Raw genomic sequence first — 19,863 nt, forward strand, 5'->3', positions numbered from 1 at the left:
ATAGGGTCACAAAGAGTCGGATACAGCTGAGCAACTAAGCACAGCACAGCACTATAAAAGGGACTCCTACCAGTGAGCCACTTTGGCTAGTGTGGAGTGATGATGCTAGAGGCTATTCAGTTACCTTAGAATTTATACAGGTTCGTATGTAGTTCCTTAATAGAAATTAGGTCTTTGATTTTAAAAACAAACCTATGTTTTCCTAGAGCTATTCAGGGAAATAAAAATGGATGACTTCACTTTTTTTTTTTAATTTTAATTTGTATTGCTTTTCCCCCCTCAATATAAAATCTTCTCTGGTATGTTTTGTTGTTTTGATCAGCCAAGGAAAAAGGAAAAGTTACTGAAGCCTCAAGTGATGATCCACAGCCAGGGATTGACCTGGTAAGAAAGGAATCATTAACCAGTTCCGAATATTTCCCAACAGTGGAATGCAGTGAATTTCAAAGTATGGCTTTCTTGCAGTCTTTGGGTAAGGAAAGGTTGGTAGAAGGTATTAAAAGAAGAATTCGAATTAAAAAATGTAAAAGCTTAGAAAGCCCAGCTCTCAAAATGACTGAAAATAAGGCTACACAAAACAGTAAGGTTGAATTCCAAGATGAACTGTACAAGAATACTCTGAAATATTCTTGTAACAGCTTGTCACCTGGAGTAGAAAATAATTCCATTTTAAAATTACATGATTGCAGTTGTCTCTCCCATTCCAAGGATTGTAATGATGAAAATAACCTTGCTTATAAACCTGATGGAGGATGTATGCATGTACCAGAAAATTCCTCAAAGTCAAAGAAAGAAAACCCTAGGAGTCTCATAGATAAGACTGATCCAAGCAATATTCCTCAGCTTTTACAAACTGAAGAAAATGTAATGCGAGTAAGTCAGTTATTGCTTGAAGAAAATGATTCATACCTAAGTAAAAATAATGGCTTGTTTTCCTGCCTTCAAAGTGAAAAAAATAAACATTCAATAGAGGAGAGCAGTATTGGGAGAAAATCCAGAAAAAGGATGAAGGTGTCTGAAAAAGGAAATGGAATGGTTATTGAGATGAAGTTTTCTAATATGTGTAACAAATCTGAGCTGATGTTACAAGGAAACCAAACAGGTGCTGATGGTAAAGAAACAGAGATTTTAGAAGCTAAAAAAAGTTCTTTGAAAGTTTTGAGAAAAGTAAATAATAATACGCTGTCACCAATGGATCCTTTATTAAGTCTTCCAGAAACGGGGGAAAAAACAAGTCCTGAACATTGTGCAAATGCTGTGTTTCAGAAAGCCCTTGAGCAACTTTCAAAAGAAGAAACAAAGAATGTTTCACAGCCTTTAGGATGTACCAGCATGGATCCACCAGAAGATTATTTTAAGTCAATGAAAAATTCATTAGTGAAGTCACTTAGTGATTGCTTTCCTATTGAAAAGAGGTCTTCTAGGGAAGGCTTGAAGAATGAAGCTGAAGAATTTAAATATAGCTGTCAGAGAACAATACCAATGACTGGCAAAAGAACTTGGCCTTGTTATTCATGTGCTAGAATATCTGCCCAGTGTTGGAAAAAAGCTTCCTTGCGACAAAGTTCTAGGCAAGATGATTTTCTTAAACATCAAACGAATCAAACTCACTTAACTGACTCCAAATTAATGCTACAAAGTTCTGTAACAGAAACAAACAGTGCATCTTTAAGTATAGAAAAATTGGATTCTAATTTAAATTGTTTACCTTCAGTCTCTACAGTGGAACCTACTTCAGTGGTTATAAAGGAACCTATAGTCAATGATGACGAAAAAATGAAGTCAGAGGAACTAAGCAGAAGTGCATCAGAGGTAGTTTCTAATACTCCTGAAGATACTCCATTGACTAATAGGACTCACAACTTAACAGGAAGTAAAAAAAAAGATAGAGGGAATTTAACAAAACTGAATTTGACGGTGGCTTCCCAGGATGGTCAGGAAACAAATAACTCTACAAGCAAAACTGTTCATCGAAAAGCATGCATTACTAAGCAAGCACTGGTTGTTCCAGACCTAGTTAAGATACTGAACACAGGACGGCTGACTAATTTTAAAATTCCTTTACTTAAGAACAAAACAGAAAAAAGAAAAGAAATTAATGCCAAGTCATCAGAGAGAGAAGTATATAGTCCCCTAGAACTTCTTGACAGTTTATCTGGAGCAGAGGTAAGGCAGAGTAGGACTAAAGAAAATGCTGTCACAGTAACTTCAGGACCTCAATCTTTGAGTATACAACGTAGTGTGATTCCAGTGCAAGCTAGTTCTGACTCATTCTGCAGTAAGAATTCCTGTATTATTGCTCCGAGCTTTTTAAAGCAAGGTAATAATAAACAACCATCTAACCACATCTCTGCATCAGGCCCTGTCATTTCTAATAAGGCAGCTGGTTCTCTCACAGTTGAAAATAATACATTTTCTTGTGATCCTGGATGTATAGAGAAAAATCCCACCTTCTATTCCAATGAACAAGAACCATTCAAAGCAGTTTCCTCTGAAGTTAGTGGTAGAAAAATGACTAAGAACTTTTCAGAAATTAAAGTGGGGTTTCCAGATATTCTGAAAGCATATGAAGATGATGTCCTCTTAATTGATGTAATTCAAGATGACCCAGACCTCTTTGGAGTCTCCAATGAAGGGGAACTCTCATTTCCTTCAGAGGTTCCCATGATAAGCCAGGAGCCCAACGTTGCTGAAGAGCATCAATCGACAGACTCCAAGCACATGAAACTTCCAGAAAAAAAAGAACCAAGCAATGACTTGAGGTATGCATGTTCAAATATGCCTTTTTGTGCAGATTATTGTTGCAGGTTTCAAAAGCACTTTTTGGTCTTAGATGTCACTAATTTATTCAGTGATCATATTGATGCTCCATTATTTTTTCAACCCAGTTATTTATTAAATGTAATATAGTGTATTATTGCTGAGACCTGGAAGTGTCATTATCCTGAAACTTAGACTTGAAATAAAATGATTATTATATTTGAAATTATAATGGAGCAGATCAGCTGTTCAGAATTTTAAATGGTGGTTTATAAAGTGGCTTTTTAAATTACTGAGATTTCTTCTTTCAAAAGTCACTTAAATTGATCTCTATGTTTTTTAATCATTGTAAATATACAGATATACTTTCATTTCAGTCAAGTTACTTATTAAGAAAAGTGCTGTATATATATTTTAACCCATTTTCTGTGGCTTCCTTGTTAGATAAAAAAATTTATTTTTCACTTGTCAGAGAAGTCTTGGAAAAGTTTATTTGAATTAAAACTTAAAAGTAAATCAAAAGTTAAACTACTTTTCAGAGGGAAAAAGCTTAAAATTTTTTTTCATGGTTTTATTTTTAGGGAGATGGTTTTAAATGATAGTTTAGTCCCCAAAGAGGGTGAGTTTGCCTGAATCATCTTTAAACAGAGCCAAGTAATAACCTTCATGTTCAGGAACTTGATCTATCTGATTGGCCCGAATTTTATTTAATATTATATTTTACTAAGTTTCATAATTTTGAAGCTCTAATTTGTTTTTGTATAATACTTGAATATTGGAATGTTTTGTGGACAGAGTCAAAATAAGAAAACACATTTCACTAAGATTCAAGGGTGCATGACTTAAATTTCTCTGGTATTTATAAATTTAGTGATACTACATTCTTCTTGATGTTCTTAGTGTTACAAGAACTTGTAACCTATCACCCAATAGAGTACTTTTTATATCCCAAAGGAAGAACCAAGAGCTCTATTATCTATAGATAATACTAATTATTATTTTTAAAACCATGTAATGAGGATGGTAATCTGCCATTTTGAAGTGGAAAAAAATGAGGGTGACAAGTTGTCACTTGTCCAGGTTGACACTACTAGTAAGAGAATCTGAACTTGAACTACCTTATAGCCCGACCTAAGTTTCTGAGTCTTCTCCTTGCCCTAATAGCTCTGTGACCTTTTAGGCAAATTATTTTACCTTATTTGTTAAAAGGGGAGGTACTTGCCTCAGGGTTGTAAGAATCAAATCAATGAATGGATGGGACAGGTATTAGTTTGACACTAGATGAATAGTGAGAGCTCAGTAAAAGGTAGTTATTAAAGATGCTTTTAACTCTTCCTCTACCATGCTTCCTTTGAGGAATGCAAAGAGAAATCAGAGCAAATCTGGCATTCAGAAGCAAACATCTGTTAGTTAACAGGATGTTGACAATGAACTGCAATTGAAGCGAGAAAGAGAGAAGTGTTATGAAGTGGGCATAAAGTTTGTTTTTTATACTTTTTTTCCCTTTCTTAGAATAATGGCTGATTGCATTAAAATGACACATGTTCATTACAATAGAAGTGTAAAAGGGAGGGAATCCTACCACCCAAAATAACAAATTAATTACTCAAAATTTGTGTGCGTCATTCCAGACTTCTGCCTAGGCATGTATGGGGATATAATTTCAGAAAAATTAGATCATGCCACTTTTTAGTAAAAACATTTAATTTTACTTACACTTAACTTGGGGAAGGAGAGACTGAAGTAAAACTAAAGGAATTGCTGAATCAAAAACCTCTTTACCACAAGAAATTAGTTCCTAACAGTTGGTCCCAAGCTAATATGAAAGATTATTTTAAAGTTTGAGTTTTGTTATCATGACTTTTAAAAATTGTGTTCTAACTTCAGACAGTAACATTTGCTTTCCTGATAAAAGACGAACATATTCACTTTTTCTCCCAATCTTGCCCCTTACATTTTTCTTAAAATTTCTTGTTTTTTCTTGTTAAGGCTTGTGACGTTTACATTCTCATCAATAATCTGAATTTCCAAAGACTTCATTCTATATTTAAGTTGATTCAGTCTTTACCATCAATTCTTTTTACTCTCCTTTAATCTTGACTATTTTGATTTATTTCTTAGTTGACTAGATTTCAGAGCAATTTTTTTTCAATGGATCTTGATTGTTGTGTTTCCTAAGATCTTGGGCACATAAGAATGCCTATTGTCTGTGAACAAATTGGGTAAAAAATTCTTAGTTTGTATTTTTTCTTCTCACAACTATATAGTTATTCATCCCGGCTTTCTGGCTTTGAGTGTTATAGTGGAAAAGTCTGAGGCCAAACTAATTCTGCATTGCCCGTCTCTAAACTGCCTTCTTTTTTTTTTTTTTTCACTTCTTGCTTTCTGTTTTAGGATTATGTATTGTATCAAATTATATATCAGATTTTCCTGCCCAAGCTGAACCATTTTGGTTTGCAGTATCAAATTTACTTCAGATAGTTATTCTGTTATTTTAACTTCATTTTCCTTCATGGCAGAAACATCAATGATACTTGTATTAGCTCTTCTTTTTCTTTCATTTCTGCTTCTAAAGTTTGGATTTTTAAATAAACTTGAAAATTTCCTTAGTAGTTATTTTAGTATTTTCCTTTTTCTACATTGGAAATACCAGTTTTACAGTTATCCACAGTGCTAGAATAAACTTTAACAGGAAAAAATGGAGGCCTGATCACCAGAGGGTGTAATAGTTGTACAGAAAATTGTTAATGAATGGTTCTAGAACTAGATGAAGCTTAAAATATAATTTCTAATGTCAACTCTCTCCCTTTTACCAACCAGTTGCTAATTAATACATTCTTTTGTCCTCAATATGTGACACTAAGAGTTTGAAACCTGTTAGATTCTGAGTTTCTGTGTTATTGCTGTTCAGTTTTCCAGTCCTGTCCAATTCTTTGTGACCCCGTGGGCTGGAGCACACTAGGCCTCTCTGTCCCTCACCATCACCTGAAGTTTGTCCAAGTTCATGTCCATTGCATCAGTGATGCCATCCAGCCATCTTATCCTCTGTCTCCGCACTCTCCTCCTGCCTTCAGTCTTTCCCAGCATCAGGGTCTTTTCTAATGAGTCAGCTCTTCGCATCAGGTGACCAAAGTATTGGAGCTTCAGCTTCAGCATCAGTCCTTCCAACAAGTATTCAGGGTTGATTTCCCTTAAGATTGACTGGTTGGGTCTCCTTGCTTCCATAGGAATTTCAGGAGTCTTCTCCAGCACTGTAGTTTGAAGGCATCAATTCTTCCGCACTCTTTTTTACGGTCCAGATCTCACAACCATATATGACCACCGGGAGGACCATAGCTTTGACTATACAGACCTTTGACGGCACAGTAATGTCTCTGCTTTTCAGCACACTGTCTAAGTTTGTCATAGCTTTCCTGCCAAGAAGCAAGTGTCTTCTGATTTCATGGCTTCAGTCACCATCCGCAGTGATTTTAGAGCCCAAGAAGAGGAACTCTGTCACTACTTCCACCTTCTCCCCCTCTATTTGCCGTGAAGTAATGGGACACTGACTCAATGGACATGAGTTTGAGTAAATTCCAGGAGTTGGTGATGGACAGGGAGGCCTGGCGTGCTGCAGTCCATGGGGTCGCAAAGAGTCGGACACAACTAAGTGACTGAACTGAACTGAATGGGGCCAGATGCCATGATCTTAGTTTTTTTTAATATTTTAGTTTTAAGCATCTCTTTCACTTTCCTCCTTCACCCTCATCAAGAGGCTCTTTAATTCCTCTTCACTTTCTGCCATTAGAGTCATGGAAGAAACATCAACAACTTCAGATATGCAAATGATACCACTCTAATGGCAGAAAGCAAAGAGTTCCTGTTTTACAGAAATAAAAATTGAAGATGGCTAAGCCTGGAAATTTTCAGAAGCTCTAGACTATCTCTTCTTGGTAAAATAGGTGGACAAACCTGAGTTAATTTAATGGTTGGGGGAAGTAGTCTCAGACCTTGTTAAGGAGAATTTGTAAGGTATTTCAGTTATGTTAGAATACGTATTCATTGTCGATCTCCACAGTGTTGGAAGTCCATATTAAATTTCAAAGCATTAGCATGTTAGAACTAATTCCTAAAGACTTGAACTGATGAACTTAGAAATGGATAATGAGTAAAATTGGTAAAACTTTTGAGTTAGCCTGTGAGTATAGCGACCTGAAAATGTCTGTAATAGTCAATGTTGTTAATCTGTACTAGGACACAGCATTATCTTCAGTCACAAATACTGAAATTTCAGTTGAGTGATATTATACAGTGGATCATTGAGATTTTTAAAATCTGCCAAATATTCAAGGGAATTACTATTAATATATAGCTGGGGCTTCCCTGGTGGCTCAGTAGTGAAGAATCTGCCTGCCAGTGCAGGAGACACAAGTTTGATCCATGGGTCAGGAACATCCCCTGGAGAAGGAAATGGCAAGTCACTCCAGTATTCTTGCCTGGGAAATCTCATGAACAGAGGATCCTGGCAAGCTGCAGTCCATCAAATCACAAAGGGTCAGACGTGAATTAGTGACTACACAACAACTATATAACTAGGGAATTGGGAACTAAAGTGTTTGAAATGAAAATATGTAAACTGAGGTACAAGAACACTCAGTTCAGTTCAGTTGCTCAGTCATGTCTGACTCTCTGCAGCCCCATGAGCTGCAGCACGCCAGGCCTCCCTGTACAACACCAACTCCCAGAGCCTACCCAAACTCATGTCCATTGAGTCGGTGATGCCATCCAATCATCTCATCCTCTGTCATCCCCTTCTCCTCCTTCCCTCAATCTTTCCCAGCACCAGGGTCAAATGAGTCAGCTTTTCGCATCAGGTGGCCAAAGTATTGGAGTTTCAGCTTCAGCATCAGTCCTTCCAATGAATATTAAGGACTGATTTCCTTCATAACTGACTGGTTGGGTCTCCTTGCAGTCCAAGGGACTCTCAAGAGTCTTCTCCAACATCACAGTTCAAAAGCATCAATTCTTTGGCACTCAGCTTTCTTTATAGTCCAACTCTCACATCCATACATGACTACTGGAAAAACCATAGCTTTGACTAGATGGACCTTTGTCGGCAAAGTAATGTCTCTGCTTTTTAATATGCTGTCTAGGTTGGTCATAACTTTCCTTTCAAGGAGTAAGCGTCTTTTAATTAGGTTAGAAAAGAGGGTTGTGTATGTATGCTCTTGTATGTTTGATGCTCAGTTGAACCCACATCTCTTATATCTCCTGCATTGGCAGGTGGATTCTTTACCACCTGGGAAGCCCAGATAAGAGGGTTGAGAAAAACCAAAATTTGTACTGCTCCTTAGCGATTGGATTGATTTAGATTAACAAAGGGAAAAAAGTTTGAGTCCCATTCGACCCATGCCTAGCATGAATGTACCCTGGGTAAACTATATCATCTCAAGAAACCCACCCCACTTACTTCCCCAGAATCTTAGAAAATTAGTTTTTTTCCCCCAAGAGATTGGCCTTCTGTCACCAGGTTTACCATGCCAAATTCCAAAAAAAAAAAAAGAAAGAAAAACCAGTTTCCAGCAAAAGTAAAGGTCATTCTCTCTCTCTCTCTCTCTCATGTATTGTATATAGACTCCTTGGCCTGTCTTTCAAGAAGCTCACTTTGGTCCATTCTCCCTTTTCACTGAGTGTCTGAGGCACTCTAATTCTAGTACACAATTTTACACTTAATTGTAAGAACTGACATTTTGTGTCTGTCCTGTGCTAGCTACATATATTATTTCAGCAAGTGGAACCATTCAGAGATTGAAACTGGCCCTATCTTTAAAACTGACTCAAAGTCACTAACTTTCCAAAGAACACTCAGCTCAGTCAGTATCAGAGCTGAGATCTGGACCCAGGCCCACCTGCTCCAAAATCTGTCTCCCCTCCCCAAAACAGCATGCTGGAAGAGTGGCATTTTGGCTATCTCTATGGCTTCAAATCCACTACTCTATAGACTTGCCAGCAAACATTGTTTTCTTTTGGCCCCTTTCCTCTCTCATCTCATCTTCCTCTTTAAAGTATCAGGTATAAAGAAGCATCTTTCTGATTTTTACTTTTTTGTCTTTTGGACCACATAAACCATTGTTTGTTTTTGCTAGAATAAATAGTATTGTACTTGATGGAGTTATTTGTAATGTCAGGAAACCGAGCACTGCATATCATGGCATCAGGCTTGGGAACCTCTGGCCCAGTGAATTGGATACTGTAATAACTTATCTGCTTTTTGCCACTACTATCTACAGAATAATTGCCCCAGTAAGTTTACGGTAGTCTTTTTCACAATCAGGATGTGAATATATAAATAAAAGTGAACATCGACTGCATTCAGCTATAGTTAGCATCTCGAAAGGAAGCAATAACATTCTGAATTTTTCTTGGGCAATAGTTTTCAAGTTTCTTCTGTTAATAATTATTCTAGAGCTGTCATCTTCAAACCTTTTTGTCAGTTACCCATACTAACGATACATTTTACATTACAATCTGGTACATACTTATGAATATGTAAGACACTAGATTTATAAAAATAATATTTTCCTTACTACAAGTGGTGTAGTATCATATTTTTATTTTATTCTGTTTTACTTAAAAATCCTGGTTGGAACCCATTAAATTTTATCACTCCCTTGAAAAATGCTCTGTTAGAGGATAAACTTCATGTGATCTGTGTTGTTCTTCAGAAGCTTCGCTAAGTCTCCTCTCCTTTTTTCTCAGATCTTCTCTTTTGATTCCCTGTATTCTGTAGCCTCAACCAAGTCTGCTTCTCTCCTTTCCTCCTCCTTCCTTTCATTTTTCTCCCTTTCTGCTCCACTGACACAAAGTTGTAATATATTTATGGGAGTTACAGTTTTGTTTTTTCTACTCTAGGTAAAGTTAAAAATTTTACATCTCTTTGTGTCTCACAAATTCGAAACAAAATTACTTCTAACAAGACTGGCATGTGCAATCTTACCTTCCTTGTAAGTTAGTTATTCATAGTGAAAAGTTTCTCACCCTTATGAACTATACCAGCAGTATTAAAAGTACTCTTGTAATACTTTGATATAAAAGCAGTACACTTGCTATACCTATTTGCCTTTTGGGGTTTGGATTTTTTTAAGGAGTAATCTCTTATGTGTCTGGAGCCATACCTCTTTGTGCATATAACTTTCAGGATAATTTGAAACATCCTTCAATTCTCTTATTTATTGAGTCAGTTCATCTTTTTCATGCTATTACCTTAAATCTCTCTCATGGTTTTTCCTTTCTCTCAATTCTCACTGTTATTATCTTATTCATATTTTTTCTATATTATTACAATTAGCTCCTAGTTAATCTTCCTGAGCTCTTTTGGTATATCCTCCTCTTCAGTAATTTTCGGAAATAGAAATTGATCTTCCAGTGACTGCTGGCAATGCTCCAGTGGCTTTCAGCCATCTAAGGTCAGAGTCTAAATTGCTTGGCGTGGCTTTTTATGGCTCTTTGGTGGATCTGCATCCGTTCTCTCTTTGGCAGCTATGGGGCTGTTGAGGGGAAAAGTGCAAGGAGAGGCTAATAAAAGATGAGCAGCGCAGGCAGCTCACTGTTTCCACAATGTCAGATATTTGAATCCTTTTACATATGTTTCTTTATCTGCAAATTCCTTTCTTTTCATTCAGTTGTCCTTTAAATCACATTTGAGATGTTATTCTAGGGATTTGTTCCAATAGTTCTCTTGGCCTGTATCTCAGGATATTATGTATGTGTGCCTTCTCCTATATGGGAAGTTCCTAAACAGGAATATTCATTTGAGTCTCCCTCATGTCTGGCCAGGAAGATGTTAGGGGCTGAGTGTACAGAGAGCAACTAGATGCCTATGGACCTTATTTTCATAGAGTGTTTAGTCTATCAAGGGCTGCAAATGATTAAACAAATACAATAAAATATGATAGGAAAAATACAAGATGTTGAAGGCTTCCTGGTCCTCATGACATTTAAGATAAACACTAAAGAATAAGCAGAAACAAGGCAATAGGCAAAGAAAAGTGAGTAGAAAAGTGAGAGGGAAGCACGAGTCTATAGACAGGCCCACAGGGAAGAGCATGTTACAACTGAGAGACAGAAATAACATGCCACGGCTTAGTGTTCAGGTGGTAGGAAATGAAGCTATTTTGAGAGGGACATGGGGAGGTATTAATAATTAATACACCAGGTTAAGAGGCATACACAAATCATCCTAGATAAACTAGAATCCATGGTGAGTTTGAACTTTATCCTAAGAACATATCAGGATTCACTGAAGGACTTTTTAAGTAGAAAATTTGATCAGATTTACAGTTTAAAAATCATAATAACTTTGGTGTGGAAAATAAATTGGCAAGGAGCTGTTGTAATAACTAGATCAAAGCACATGGTGACTTCAGCCAGAAGTGGGGGTGGATTTAAGAGAGATTTTAGGAAGTGCAGATCTATTCATCAAATGGTGGCAAGGTCCAAGGTAGGAGTTAAGGATGATACCTGGTTTCTCTTGTTTCAAAGAAGGGCATTTACAATTCCCTGATCAGAACAGTCAGGACTGTGGAACAGTGCTGGTTATGAGCTCAAATTTAGACATGTTGAGTTGAAGAGACCTTTGAAATATTGAAATGGAGATACTCTAGTAGATAGACATGAGTCAAGATGGGGTGGGGGAGATTTGTATATGTTTCTGTCTTGTTTGTAATTTTATTTTTCCTTTCTTTAAACTGTATACTTATAATTTGCAGCCTCATGAGTTTTCTAGGTGTAATCTGAAACTGTCCCCCCAACACACACACACACACACTCACACACACACAAGGCAGAGGGAAACCAGAGAAAGAGGCAAATCACTCCAGATTAATAGGTAACAGGTTTAATAAGCAAGTCCTTCCCTGGTAGCTCAGATGGTAAAGCATCTGCCTACAATGAGGGAGACCCAGGTTCAATCTCTAGGTCAGTAAGATTTCTTGGAGAAGGAAACGGCAACCCACTCCAGTATTCATGCCTGGAAAATCCCACGGATCTGGGGAGCCTGGTGGGCTACAATCCATGGGGTCGCAAAGAGTCGGACACGACTGAGCGACTTCACTTTCACTTCACTTAATAAGCAAAGGAACTTACTTTCGAGGCTTGTCTTGGGCAGCTGCATGATGAGCAGATCTTCACTCCAGTCCACCAGAACCCTTTTTTCTTTGGACTGTGCTGGGTCTTTGTTGCTTGTGCGGGCTTTTCTCTAGTTCTAATGAGCAAGGGCTATTCACTAGCCATGGTGCGTGGGCTTCTTGTAGCGGTGGCTTTTCTTGTTGTGGAGCACAGGCTGTAGAGCACACGGGCTTCAGTAGTTGTGGCTCGTGGGCTCATTAGTTGCAGTTCTCAAGCTCTAGAGCACAGGCTCAATAGTTGTAACACATGGGCTTAATTGTTCCACGACATAATGGGATCTTCCTGGATCAGGGATCAAACCTGTCTCCTGTGTTGGCAGGAGATTCTTTAGCACTGAGCCACCAGGGAAGACCCTCCAGAATATTTTAAGATTACATAGAAACCTTAACTGAGTTCAGTCACATATAGCATCCAGATGGTCTCAACAGCACCTACCATCCCAAGGCAGTGTCCTTGGGCACCTGCCAGTGTGGGAAAGGCAAGCAGAACACACATTCCAAGGACACATGAAGGAATGAGGAGTCCCAGATTACCTGGGTCCAGCTCACAGGTCGGTCAGCAGTTACCATAAATACTAGAAACAACTTCTGTTTCTAGTATTTATGTTGGGGGAAAATTACTTCATGTTTTCCAAAGCCTTCAAAGAATGGTGTATATAAAATATGTTTTCTTCTTTCTTGGCTAGGAAGTATCCCTGAACCAATGGGCAGTCATAGAACTGTAGGACAAGTTTAATAAAACTCATTTATTAAAGGAATAAGTAGTGAGGTCATGGGTGTTTACTATATTGTATTTGGTGTACTTTTATTTATTTTTTGTCTTAAGTTTTTAAAAGTGGAATATTAAGCCATTTTTTGAGTGGCTCCTGTAAATGTAGTTTTCATTTGTTGAGCCTATGCCATAGGCTTTAAGAACATTTTATCTCATTTAATCCTCACAGTAACCTCCTGAGTGGGTGGTATTCTCATTTTATAGATGTGGTTAGACTCAAAGAAGTTTAATAATTTTACCACAATTGACATAGTAAGTGGCAGAACAATATTCGAACCCAGGTTGGCTTAACTGTCATCTCCATAGCTGTTACTTTAGATCTTAGGTTGTATTCAGAGACTACCAAAAAAAAGACTCAGACTGCTCACAAACTCATCCTTTTACATTGACAGTAAGACATATATATGCATGCTTGAGAGTAGGAGTTAGTCATTATCTTGCATTGGTGTAATACTTAAAAAAATGTTTCAAATGCTTGGTGTATGTTCTCAGTTCTCTTTGAGTAACAAAGTTTGAATGGCAGCACTTCCTAACCATTGTGGTGAATGTGATTAAAGAATCAAATTCAGAATTGACTTAGGTGTGTGTCCCTGAATAGTACTCTGACCTTGGAGGACTTGAGCTGATGTTCACCAGCTGCTAAAGCTAGTGTTATATAATGTTTAGAGAAGTGGATAGTTCTGCAAGAATATGTGATAATGTTTAAGCCCTGTTTGCTTTGTAATAGAGAACTGCCTGTACCGGATCCTGGATCAATGAAGTCAGAGATCTGTGCTTCCTTGTCAGCAGGTAAAACTTGACATTTTCATAATGTATAGCATTGAAGTGTTTTTGTATCTCTGTTTAGGCACAGTCAGAATGAATTCATTTAAAAAGGAGGCTTTTCATTTCAGAGTCTGTCAACCCTGTTGTACACACTTTGTCAGTTTTTCTCAGTTTTACCTACCTGGTTGGCAGATCAGATTTTGAGAAGTTTTCCATTTGATTATTTAATAAATAACTTTGTTAGGCTTTATCTACAAAAGATAATTGAACTTAGCAATTTTTGTAGTCTTATTTTGAAACCGAAATATGTATTTAAGCTTAATCATATTTTAAATGAGTCCTTTTTAATATTTTTTGTAATTAACAGTTAATCATAAGTTTAAATAACCAGATCTTTGCAGGAAATAATTTAATTGGAAAGTTAATTTCAGAAACTTCCAAGTTTTAAAAATACATTGAAAATAACTGGACATGATCAAGAAAGATTCTTAAATTTATCTTTATGTCTTAATTTTGTGTTACTGCCATATCTTTTTATACCATGTAATGGAGTTATTTTGATAGAGAGGGAGGAATAAATGTATAATTTGCTGAAAATGCTATTTCATATTTGTCACATTGGACTTTAAAAGAGTCTCTGAATTCTAACTCACTTTTAGAACAATCTCTAAATGACTTGGTTATTTTGCCATTTAAAGTTTCTACAGTTGAATATTATTTCTTTTCAGCAAGTGAGATAAAACATGATTCCAAAGATGCAAACATTTCCTTAGGAGAAGTTACTCATGAAACTTCTTCAAATGAAAAACCAAGAGGCCTAAGTGAACAGACAAAAAGTTCAGACTTGGACGAAAAGGTACTAGAGAATTTTTTGCATTTCCTTATTTCTTGGTCCAGATGGTGGTAAATATAGAAGTTCATCTTAGCCGTGCACTCACGCAACAGGATAATGCCTTTTTTTGAATAAAAGTCACATCATTCTGGCCATGGACTATATAGTTTGGTACTTGGCATAAGCACAGTATTAACAGAGTCTCACTTGTCTGAGAAAATGGGGTGTACTATTTAATTACATATTTAGCTTTTAAGGTTCTTCTCAAACCTATATGAATCTTTCAAAATTGTTACATATCTTCCTGCCTCAGTAAACACAAAGTACTGAATATCATTTGATATTCTTTGAAATTTTGGAATATCACAGTGCCTGAGTGCTATGAATGCAAGCATCAGTTATTCAACCACAGATGCAGAAGGCCTAGGAATTGAATATAAACCTAATTTGATGTTGAAACACACCACTGGTGTATGATATGGGGAAAACAGGATATCAGTTATCTGCCAGATAAAGTGTATGATTGCCTTAACCTGTTGAATAATTTAATTGACACTTCAACAACTATTTCATGGTTTCTTCTTTCTCCTTATTCCTCCTGATTTGTCCTCACAGCTAGCGACTTTATTTCCTGCTTCACCAACAAAATTGAAACAATTGGAAAGGAACTTAAGTTCCCACCAACATGTTAGACCACCTACCTGCATCTGTTCCCAAAACTCTGGTTTTTCCTGTTACAATGGGTGAACAGGCCAAGGCTGTTCCTTCCACCTGTGTGCTAAAATCCACCTCTTCTCTCTCTTAAAATACGCTGCAGCAATTCTCCTTTCATTACTGGATCATTCTGTTTGACATCAGCATTCTTTTCTCCCATCTTCAAACAAAACCACAAAAAAAGCACTTTCAAGGTTCCTTTTTCCTTTTTAGCAGTCATCCTGTTTCTCCAAAAGCTTGTCTAGACTCACCATCTCCAGTCTTTTTCCTCCAGTTCCAAAGATACTCGCCTTCACCTCCACCAAAACTACCATTCTTACACTCCCCAGCCACCTCCTCGTTGCTGAATCTAATGGACATAGTTCAGTCTTAATCTTACTGAAACTGTCACTAGTATTTAGCAGTTAATTACACTTTTGTTGAAACATTTTTTTCACATGACTTTCAGGATAAATATAACCTGCCTGGTGTCATTTCTGTCTGCAACTTCCCAGTTGGTTTTGCTGGTCTTTCCTAATCTCCCTGACCTCTATGTGTTGGAGCAACCCAGCACCTAGACCAGGAATCTGTTCTTTATTCTGTCTAGATTTGCTCCTTAGATGATCTCATGCAACCTCATTGCACTGAATGCCACCTGTGTGCTAAGACTCTCAAATTCACATCTCCAGCTTGAACTTCTTCTCTGAGCTGCAGAGCTTTGTATCTAGTTGCCTGCTTGACTTTTCCACTGGGATGTCCAATTGGGCTTCTCAAACCTAACATGTTCCAAACTGAACTCCTGTTGTATGTCCCCTCCCCTGCCACACACCAGCCTTTCCTGTCATTTTTCCCCTTTTCTATTAATGGCAACCCCATCCTTGATAAATCACTTAGGCTTGAAACCTTGGATTTTCTTCCTTTCTTTTTCTCTCACTCCATATGCAGACTGTAAGGAAATCCTGCTGGCCTCAGCTTCAGATGATGTCTGGAAATTGTCCTCTTTTCTTCACTCCCACCCACACCACATCACACCCAGGCCCAGCCTTGTATCATCTCCTGCCTGAATTACTGCAGGGGCCTCTTAACATTTCTCCAGCTTCTAATATTATTATCTTATAGTTTATTGTCAACACAGCATAGGTTAGATCATGTTACTCTTCCCCTTCAAATTTTCCAGTGGCTTTTAATATTCAGGCTCAAAGCCACAGTCCTTACTATGACCTACTTGACCCTTTATCTGTCCCCTCCTCCTCCTCCCCAACCTTGATTCCTCTCTGATCTGCCTACTCTCCTTAGCTCTTGCACCCTGACCCCCTTAGCCTCCTGCTGTTCTTGGAACAAACCAGGCTTTCTCCCACTTCAGGGCCTTTGATTTTGGCATTTTATCTCCTAAAAAAAATAAAAACTATATAGCTGACTTTCTTATTTCCTTCACATCTTTACTCAGATTTCATGTTCTCAGACCTCCCCTGGCCGTCCAGTCTAAAATTGCAATGTTCTCCTTGCTGTCAACATTTCATATCCCCCTTTCTTGTACTTGTCATAATAAAACATCCTTTACATTTACTTATTTATGTTTATCTCTGTCTCCTCCTGCTAGAATGAAACTCCGTAAAGGCAAAGATTTTTGTCCATTTTGCTCACAAATGAATCTTTCACGCCTAGAGCAGTGGCTGATAGAGAATAATAATACAAATGATTGTAGGTTTTTGTTTCTTGTATGTGTTTTTGTTTGTTTTGGCCACCTTGCATGGCAGGTCATGGGCCAAGCCTTTAACAGATAACATATGGACAACCCAGATTTACTGAGTTAATACTTTACTGTACATGAAATGTGTACTATTATTTCCCTTCACAGATGAAAACACTGAGACTTAGTATCTTATCCAGGGTCACACAGTAGAGTCCCTTGACTCTATAGCAGGGGTCAGCAAACCTTTACTTTAAAATTTAGACTAGATAGTAACACTTCTCTGGCTTTGTGATCCCTATGGTTGCTGTCACAGCTACTTAACTCTGTCGCTATAACAAGAAAGAAGCCATAGACAGTATGAAAACAAATGTCAATTGCTGCATTCAAATAAATCTTTATTTACAAAAACAGGCAGCCTGCAGGCTATTGCTTGCCAACCTTTGCTCTAAAACATTAAAAAATAAACAGTTTGTATCCTGTTCTACTTAAAGCAGAGAGAAGACTTAATGCATTCTCTTCTGCAAGGATAGATTTTAAGAGATGTTTGCCAGAATTCACTGAGTTCTTAACGCTAAATATTTTAAAGATGTAGACTGTTTTCAATATTAGCTCTTTTAAAAATAATCCACAAAAGCATTTAGCTGCTTCCTAGAGTGATGCTATTTTTTGGATTTAAGAGAAGAGAAATGATGCTTTTATCCTTCTGATACCATGGTAAGCTTCAAAGTATCAACCCTTTAGAAAATACATGACCCTGTCAATAATATTTGTCTCTAAGATATCTGGCCCCCAGATTTGGGGATTAACAAACTTTAACTATCTATCACCTTACATTTTAGGAATTTTAGAGGGTAAATAAGTTGATTTATAGGGCATAGGTCTAGATTACCATTTTTTCTGCTTTTATGTATGGTTTTCTGTGAATTTTTAGAAATGCTTCCTTATTGATCTTATATATCTGTATATATTTATGTCTTTTTCACCTATAGGCCTTGTTTTTTCTTACTTTTATGTATCAGTTATACTCAGAATCCATATACAACAATTTTTAGGTTTACCATGGTGGTAATTGCTTAGTGATTCTAGTTTTGAGCCCCAGATAGTCAAAATGCTAGTGTCCTTAATTTTTATTTGGAAACAATTGTAAATTCACAAGAAGTTGCAAAAGTAGTTTCCCCGCATGATTTCATCTTAACGCCCGGTATCAGAAGCAGAAATTTGGTGTTAGTATAATGAGGGTGTGCAGTTCTGTGTATTTTATCAAGTGTGCAGATGTTTGTAGCCTGTAGTGCAATCAAGATGATAATTACATCATTACAAAAACCCTCCTTATACTACCTCTTTGTCACACCTCCCTCCCTACCCCTAACATCTGTTAAGCTTAGCAACCATTAATGTTTTCCGTCTCTGTAATTTGGTATTTTGAAAGAAGCTCCCAGGTTTGCACTTGCTGGGCTCTCTGGTGATGGCATGCTTAGGTTTCTTCAACAACTTTGGTGGGCTCATCCTCCAGGTTATTTCCCAGGGTAGTAGGCAGTTGAAATGTTTCTTCAGTTCTTTTAGTGTCACCTGGGTTGTTTGGAGTCTGCCTTACAAAGGTATAGCTCAAGGGTCAGCTGGAGGTTTGGACCAAATTTAAAGCACATTTAGGGACTTCCTCTCTTAGGCTCTCTCCTTTCCAGGGTCCCCAACCTCACATCCCAGTTTCTGACTTTGCCTCAACTCTGTCTTCTGGTTCTTTGTTTCATTCAGAAGGGCACATTTATAGCCTTCCACATGGTTACAACTGAGTTCTCCCTTTAAGAATAAATTCATAAAAACAAGTGTCATAAAAACAGGACTGTTACCCGGTGTCATTCCCTCTTTCTCTCCAGACTGTGTCTGCTTTTCTTATCTCTCCGGTGTCTTCAGGCAGTTAGTTAGTTTGTTTGTTTGTTTGTTTTTGTATTTTTTCTAGGGTTTATAGTTGTTACTTAAAGAAGGATTAGCCCAGTAAGAGATACTTACTTGCCATTTCTTAAACTGGACCTATTGTGTATTCTTTTTATTTTTTGTTTCAAATGTTAAACTTTTCATTTTATTGTGGGATATAGGCCATTAACAATGTTGTGGTAGTTTCAGGTGAACAGCTAAGGGACTCAGCCATACATATACATGTATCCATTCTCCCCCAATCCCATCCAGGCTGCATCCATTTTTTTTTTAATATCTTGTCTAAGGTTTATAGTTGTTACCTGAAGAAGGATTAGTCCAGTAAGAGATACTTGCCGTTTCTCTAACTGGACCTATTGTGTATTCGTTTTAATTTTATACAAACGATAGCATACCATTCTTTATCTTTTTTAAACTTACTATATAATAGAGAGTGTTTCCTTTCCATATATGTAAGGATGCTTTCTCTTTACAATTATATAATTATCCACTATATGGATATACTCTGTTCAACAAGTTCCACTATTGATGGGCACTTGGTTTGTTCCCATTTTTTTGCTATTTTAACATTGTTGCATTATGCATCCTTGAGCATAAGGCATTTTGCATATGTGCAAGCATTTTTGGATTGATTCTTAGAAGTAGAATTTTCAGATTGCCCTACATAAAGATTGCTTTGATTTATGCTTCCATCAACATTGTATGGGAATGACAGTTTTCTTCCCCATACACTCACCAACTCAGTATTAAAATTTTTTTTTATTTTTTGTCCATCTGTGTATTTTTACAAATGACTTTTCATTTGCTTTCCTCTTATGAGTCTAGTTAAGCATCTTTTAGTATGTGTAAAAGCCATTTACATTTTCTTCTGTGAACTTCTTTTATGTCCTTTGCCCATTTTTCTTTTCGGATTTTGATCTTTTTTTATTTGTAAGAAATTTTCATATATTAAACATATTGGTTCTCTGTCATATGTTGCCCTAGTTTTTCCTATTTTTCATTTGTATTCGACTTAGTATAGGAACTTTTTACCTTGAAGGAGCTTTTTATTTTTATTTAGTCCAATGTATCAGTTTTATTTTATGATATTTGAGTTGTAAGTTGTATTTAGAGAAAGACTTCCCTGTTTTGGAGTTAAAATTTTTCACCTGTATCTTTTTCTAGTATTTTTTGGTGTTATTTATTATATTTAAATTTATCAATATAAATCTAAATTTTATCTTGGAAGAAAGAATGTAGAAACAATGTAACC

General features: G+C 36.9%; 1 protein-coding gene across 9 annotated transcripts in view; it reads left to right on the forward strand.

Moving 5' to 3' along the window:
• Nucleotides 1-19,863, forward strand: part of TOPAZ1 (testis and ovary specific TOPAZ 1) — a 61,489-nt gene that overhangs the window by 1,815 nt on the left and 39,811 nt on the right. For 2 of the 9 annotated variants that reach the window (XM_025272931.3, XM_044933930.2), the window contains exons 2-4: nt 323-2,762; nt 13,424-13,485; nt 14,190-14,317. In XM_025272931.3, coding sequence (XP_025128716.3) covers nt 323-2,762; nt 13,424-13,485; nt 14,190-14,317 — 2,630 coding nt within the window. Of the gene's footprint in view, nt 1-322; nt 2,763-13,423; nt 13,486-14,186; nt 14,318-19,863 lie in introns of those variants that run through there. The other 7 variants (XM_044933931.2, XM_044933933.2, XM_044933932.2 and 4 more) reach the window with 7 other exon arrangements.

This window comes from Bubalus bubalis, chromosome 21 (assembly GCF_019923935.1).
Source record: "Bubalus bubalis isolate 160015118507 breed Murrah chromosome 21, NDDB_SH_1, whole genome shotgun sequence".
Lineage (NCBI taxonomy): Eukaryota > Metazoa > Chordata > Mammalia > Artiodactyla > Bovidae > Bubalus > Bubalus bubalis.